The sequence below is a fragment of the Dipodomys spectabilis genome, unplaced genomic scaffold, assembly GCF_019054845.1.
Source record: "Dipodomys spectabilis isolate Male_0828 unplaced genomic scaffold, ASM1905484v1 ptg000002l, whole genome shotgun sequence".
NCBI classification, from domain to species: Eukaryota; Metazoa; Chordata; class Mammalia; order Rodentia; family Heteromyidae; genus Dipodomys; species Dipodomys spectabilis.
This window is the reverse complement of record NW_024870679.1, coordinates 5906572-5913512: the sequence shown is the minus strand read 5'-3', so window position 1 is coordinate 5913512 and position 6941 is coordinate 5906572. Positions and strand designations below refer to the sequence as shown.

The 6941-nt window shown below is 44.5% G+C and overlaps 1 protein-coding gene across 1 annotated transcript; it reads left to right on the top strand.

Annotated features, from left to right (window-relative positions):
- The first annotated feature begins 450 nt into the window (after positions 1-450).
- Positions 451-1703, top strand: Prmt6 (protein arginine methyltransferase 6). Its single transcript, XM_042685000.1, has one exon. It carries the CDS (start codon positions 488-490, stop codon positions 1616-1618), a length of 1131 nt encoding a protein of 376 aa, XP_042540934.1. The 5' UTR covers positions 451-487; the 3' UTR covers positions 1619-1703.
- The last annotated feature ends 5238 nt before the right edge of the window (positions 1704-6941 follow it).

Sequence of the window (6941 nt, the reverse complement as noted above, 5' to 3'; positions counted from 1 at the left end):
CAGAAAAGTAATTCTGCAATTGCAATGAAGATGTCTGGGTGCTGGTGGGTTCGCACCTGAAATTCATTGAAGTTCTACTATGTGATCCTAACCCATTCAGTTTATTAATGGTCACATTCGAACCAGACTAAGACTTTGCATTGTTAAGGTTAATTTTGCGTCATTTACACCATCTTGGTATCTCAAAACAACGTGCAAACAATTTCTAAACCCCCGCTCCTAGGGAGCCTGGTCACCCACAACCATCCAGAGATGGAAGTCGTTAGGACACGCCAGGATTCCTAGGGGAACAAAAGAGCATTCATTCCATCATCCTGGAAACACGTGGAGCTCAGGAGGCCTCCTGGGAGCGTGAGAACTACAACTCCCAGCAGCCCCCGCGCGTCGCCATTTCCCACCGCCCTCCCCCACCCTCCTCCTCCCCACCCCCTCCGCACCGCGCCGCGCCAAGCCTGCTGGGTGGGGGAACCGGTCGCCGGGGCCAAAGATGTCGCAGACTAAGAAGAGAAGGTTAGAGTCGGAGGACGGCGGAGGAGCCGAGGAGGGCGAAGAGGACCGCGGCGGGGAGGGCGAGTCGGGGGTGGTGCCGGCGGCGCCGCGCCGGACGAAACGTGAGCGCGACCAGCTGTACTACGAGTGTTACTCGGACGTGTCGGTGCACGAGGAGATGCTGGCCGACCGCGTCCGCACCGAGGCCTACCGCCTGGGCATCCTGCGCAACTGGGCCTGGCTGCGGGGCAAGGCGGTGCTGGACGTGGGCGCGGGCACCGGCATCCTCAGCGTCTTCTGCGCGCAGGCCGGCGCGCGGCGCGTCTACGCCGTGGAGGCCAGCTCCATCTGGCAGCAGGCCCGGGAGGTGGTGCGGCTCAACGGGCTGGAGGAGCGGGTGCACGTCCTGCCGGGCCCCGTGGAGACGGTGGAGCTGCCCGAGCAGGTGGACGCCATCGTGAGCGAGTGGATGGGTTACGGACTGCTGCACGAGTCCATGCTGAGCTCGGTGCTCCACGCGCGGACCAAGTGGCTGAAGGAGGGCGGCCTGCTGCTGCCGGCTTCCGCCGAGCTCTTCGTCGCGCCCATCAGCGACCAGATGCTGGAACTGCGCCTGGGTTTCTGGAGCCAGGTGAAGCAGTACTACGGCGTGGACATGAGCTGCCTGGAGGGCTTCGCCACGCGCTGCCTGATGGGTCACGCGGAGATCGTGGTGCACGGCCTGTCCGGCGAGGACGTGCTGGCCCGGCCCGAACGCTTTGCCCAGCTGGAGCTCGCCCGCGCCGGCCTGGAGCAGGAGCTGGAGGCCGGGATCGGGGGACGCTTCCGCTTCAGCTGCTACGGCTCGGCGCCCCTGCACGGGTTCGCCATCTGGTTCCAGGTGACCTTCCCCGGGGGGGACTCGGAGAAACCCCTGGTGCTGTCCACCTCGCCTTTTCACCCGGCCACGCACTGGAAACAGGCGCTGCTCTACCTGGACGAGCCCGTGCCGGTGGAGCAAGACACGGACATTTCCGGAGAGCTCACCCTGCTGCCCTCCCGGGACAACCCCCGTCGCCTGCGCGTGCTGCTGCGCTACAAAGTGGGAGAGCAGGAGGAAAAGACCAAAGACTTTGCCATGGAGGACTGAGCCTTGTCTCCCAGGCCGCCCGCCCGTCTCAGCCGGCCTCGGCCTGCTTGCCGCTGAGAGGCTGGGGTGGTCAGAAGAGAAAGGGACATCCCTTGTGCAAGTAGGGGACGTTCTCTCTGTCGCTTTCCCTCGTGGTTCCTGGGGAGGGAAAATGACTTTTTTCAGTCTCCGTTTGAGGAGGGTCTTCTGGCAATGTTTATTTAAACAGCGGTTCCCCCCCACCCCCCCAACCTCCCCGATCATCTCCAATGACCTTCACAGTGTGGTTATTCATGGGCTTAGCTTCAAAAGCTTATGGTAACCAAGCACTTGTCTTTCCGATTTTGGTGTTGCACTAGGGGAAGAAGAGAGAAAGATGACAGTATCAATTTATAAATGGTTTTTGCACAACTCGCACCTCATACCTTATTTCAGTGTGCAGCTGGGGAGAAAGGTGAAAGAAAGAGTTCTATTAGGTTCCAAAAACGTACACTCCGACTTAATATCTCTCCACAGTATGAATTTCAGTGCTAGGGACCTTTGCCCCGTGGTACTTGTTGCTCATTTTCTAAGAGAACTATTGCTCACAAAAAGAAGGAATTGAGGAAATAGTTGAAGTACTCTTTTGCACTTCCACAGGTGCTCAAGTCGTTGAACATGTTAATCATTAAGTAAAAAATACAAAAGGTAACATTTGGGAGCTAAAGGTCTGAAAGAGGAAAATACAGTGGATTTAAAAAATTACCCTTTAAGGCTAATCAAGAAACAATTTCAGATATGTTCCATAATTTGTTTAATTCTTGTAAAGAAGGCTCAGAAAGTTTCTTAACCTAACTGAAGGGCATATTCATTTCCATGGGTACATTATTTAAGTTACCAAAGTAAAATACATTCCCAGCCTTTTTTTTTTTTTTTTTTTTTTTAAGTATACTTACTTGAAAACTCTTGGAAGCATCATATAACTTGACTGACTTTAGTGAAAGTTCCTTTTTCAGGGATCTTGGCTTGGTGGGTTTTTTGTTTAGTTTTTGCTTTTTGCTTTTTTTTTTTTAGTTCAGTCAAATGTGGAAGTTGTGAATTAGGGAAAATCACTTGTAATGAAGTGTGAATCTTGTTATGAAATTTATTGCACGGATGTTTCCCCTTATCTCCTTGGCAAATAAAAGATTGACATCCTCACTTTTTATAACTGAAGCTTTACGAAGTTTTGTGCACCCTCTGAATTACAGTGCTTTTGCCTTTCTCACATTGTCAGTTCCTGAGTGTCTCAACTCTTCAGAATATAACTTCAAGCAATTCCAGCTGTGGTTAATATATGCCTTTCCACCTACTAGTAGCTTTTGTGTACTAATAGGAAACAAGTGTGAAAAACTCGTGTTCTGAAGTACTCTTAATTTCTTCTTTCTTGTAACTTTGCCACTTTGTTTTCTGCTCTTTTATTCATTGTATATTAAAACACTTAAGCATAACTGATGTGCTAAAATTTAGTCATGTTGGAGATCTATTGTGAAGGGAAACACATACAAAAAGTCATAAATTAGAAAAGTAGGCTTGGTTAAGCTAGAAGTAAAAGTAAATAGCTCATTTGGGGGGAGCTATATCTTTTAAATCAAACATTTACTTATTTAAAGTTTAATGTGCAGTTTGATTTGATTTCTTACCATCTTGTTTAAATTTGCTAAAACAGTCCCTTTTACAGTATGCTCAGCCTTTCAAATTCCATTTTGTTAGTGTATTTTACAAATATAACTACTACAGAGAGTTCTCATTACCAACACAAGCTCACAAAGAAACAAGTTAAAAGCTGGGAAACTACAGAAGTAAAAGAAACTTTGTAATAAAGCAGAATAAGCTGTAAAATCTTTGTTCTTTCTCAAAGGAGAAATACAGCCTCTGAAGCCATTAGTAGCTACATTAGAGGCAGCACAGCAGAGTGATAAGAGTTTGCATCTGAAGGAGACAGGCAGCGCATGCCAGTGAGTAAGCACTAGCACTCTGTGTCCTGGGACAAACTACCCTGTTACTCCTTTTTACATTTTTTCCTGCAGAGCTCTCCAGTACAACACAGAAAATAGTACCCCCTCGATTGACATGTAAGGTTACAGGTTAATCAGCTAGCCCATGTAGTGCCTGGTACAAAACATCTCAGTAACTCCGCAAGCCTGGAGCAGTTGGATACATCAAAAATATGCTACAGAATAAATATCCAGTATTTTGGTTTTCTTGCAGGTATTGGCTGCCGGGATCAGGAATGCTGTACATGAAGAGCAATGTATGGCAGTGATCACTAGAAGATCCAAAGGAAAGCCAAGGCCTTTGGGATGCGGACGCTTCCAAAAAGATGAAAGTGTAAGATACATCAACATTCAGCCATTGTGCTGTCTGTATGGACTAGTTCTGATTGCTTAGGGCTGTTAAGGCCACTGGCAGGTACTCCCAGACCCTTAAGAGAAAAACACAGTGAAGTTCTACATGCTTATGTCAAGTGGCTTATGTTTACTTAGTTTTATAAAGTTTTTTTTCAAATATCACCAAACCATTAAGCATTTCTTGGATGAACTTTTTATCAGTCACTGTGATAAATATTTGGGATATAAACAAAAGGTATAGACTCTGCTTTCAAGTAGATAATTTTTTTTTTTTTTTTGTCCGTCATGGGGCTTGAACTCTGGGCCTGAAGCCCCGTCCCTCAGCTCTTCAGCTCAAGGCTAGCACTCTATTACTTGAGCTACAGAGCCACTTTCCGTTTTCTGGTGGTTTATTGGAGATACAAATTTCACAGACTTTCCTGCCCAGGCTGGCTTTGAACTGCGATCCTCAGATCTCGGCCTCCTGAGTAGCTAGGATTACAGGCATGAGCTACCAGCACCTGGCTCAAGTAGATAAACTTTATAAGACAAACTAAAATAAATAATTACTTGGGTTTGTCTTGGTGCGACAGAAGATAAATAAAGCCAGGCTTTGGTGGCTCATGCTTGTAGTCCTAGTTACTTAGGAGACTGATATCTGAGGATCTCAGTCCAAAGTTATTTCAGGCAGGGAAGTGTATGAGACTTTTACCTCGTTAACCACCAAAAGTCTGAAATGGAGGTGTGGTTCAAATAATAGAGTTCCAGTTTTGAGTGAAATAGCTAAGCAAGAGCAAAAGGCTTTGAATTCAAGACCTCCATACTATAGTAGCAGGGAGAAAAAAATCAACAGGTAGATGTCTTCATTTTCCATAGGTTTATAGATTTATACAGCTCTTAAAGAACTGCTTTTTTTGGGGGGGGGAGGTGAATATAGACTGCTTATTATCTAGTAACTTTAGTTCTTTTTTCCTTTTTTTGGAAAAGACGGGGGTAGATGTTGATTTTGAGCAAAACCTAGAGCTTGCCACACTTGAGCAACACCTGCAGCCATTTTTGCATTAGTTTGTTTTTCATAGTTACATCTTTTGCCCTGGTCAGTCCTTAAACAGAGGAATCTCTTAGGAAGCTGAGACTAAAAGCATATATCCTTCCAGAAAGTTGAACCTTGAGTATAAGTCACTTCCTAACCCCATACTGAAGTTCACACTTTGGTTGAATTAACCCATAATTCCAAGAGCATAGTTCTAAGTAGTAAACAACAGATTTATATTTAATAAATGAAGGAAAGGGGAAAGTTCTTTACCATAGCAAGTCTTACTCAAGATCTGTCTTGGGCCTGGCAGAATGGCTTTCAGTGTATGTCAAAGTTGACAAATACTAGGCACTCATTGACACACTGCCTGTGCATAGTTACCTAGCAGCTAATCAACCATGGCATCCTTTCTGGAGTTCCCAGAAAGCTAAGTCCCCAAAACAATAGCAAAACGGTTATAGGTTCTTGGTTGTAGAGAGCACAGGGAGGCTTCTGATGAGTCCAGCAAGTTGTGGAAATGAGCAAAAAGGAGTTGAGCAAGGTGAATGTGAGGAATCTCCAGCAAACAGCTGCTTCATGTTTTGCGTATTGCCAGCCTTGTTATCACCATACTGCACATCACCCATCTCTGAGGAGAGATGAGTTTTAGGACACACAGAGAGGCCTCATTCCTCCCACATCACACATCTATTCATTGATTAGGTCATAAACACCAACTATGTAACAATGTAGTATGATGAGATAGGAGATTATGTGCATTTACCATTGGCATGTTTTTAAGCCAGGAAATATTTCATTCCAACTGAACCTTATCTCTGCTGCAACAGTGGTTAGAAGTCAGCACTCTTCTTAAAACTTTTCAAGGGGAAAAACAGTATTTGCCTCATTAGATTATGAAAAGTCTTATGGAAAAAATCCCATACTACCTCCAAAAATAAGTTGTTACTTTCCAAATAAATGGCTTGGCTTACATCATTATAAATGGTATTGATATATATTCCTTCACAGGTCAGCTACTAGAAAACTGAGCCACATTAACACCTCTCTTGTGCTTTTCTTTACCTTGTATGTAGCTTCATATTTTTTTGAATTTTTCCTCATGCACTAGTTATAACTGTTTTGTTGGTATTTATGCCACCTTGTTCTAATTGTTGTTGGCATTAAAATGGTTTCTGAAGCCAGGTGTTAGTGACCCATACTTGTAATGCTAGCTGAGGAGGCTGAGATCTGATGATCTGGTGTGAGCTAGCCTGGACAGAAAAGTCCATTAGCCTCTCCTCTCCGATTAGCCAGCAAAAATAGTAGAAATGTGGTTCAGATGGTACAGCACTAGCCTTAAGCAGAAAAGCTAAGGGACACCTTTATGGAATATGTGTGTATGTATACATGCATGTTTACATATGCACATATATGTGTAATATACACATATGTATATACAGACATATACACATGTATACGTATGTATGTATGTATGTATGTATTCCTTCTCTTTCCAGGCTTCCTCCAAGGAGAACAAAGAACAAAAGACAGAAAATGGATGAAAGGAAATCATTTCTGCTCCTGAGTGCTTTACAGGCATTCGTGCAATTAGGTGACTGACATATAGTAGGGAAAATCCTTCCATTCTGCAAATTTTTTCATTTAAAAATAACAACTGAAGAGAAACATACTGAGTTAACTTTGCAACTTAAAAACACTAAAAGAATAATTACAATAAAAATAGTTTATAAGAGAGAAAATGCTAATATAGAGATGACTTAATAGGAAAAAAGACTTTTTTGAACAAAATGGAATTCACAGAGAGGGGCAGAAGGCTTAAATACACATGTATTATACTGGATGTGAATGCAAACAGAATGATCTTGATTGTCATACATCCCTCTGCTCTGCTGTACTCCACTGCATGGGCCTACTTCCTGCTTAGTGGTGTTACCTGATGGTGCTAAACATTCTTGATGGA

Coding starts and splice junctions, on each gene's coding strand:
- Prmt6 (XM_042685000.1), top strand. CDS start 488: ATGTCGCAGACTAAGAAGAGAAGGTTAGAGTCGGAGGACGGCGGAGGA.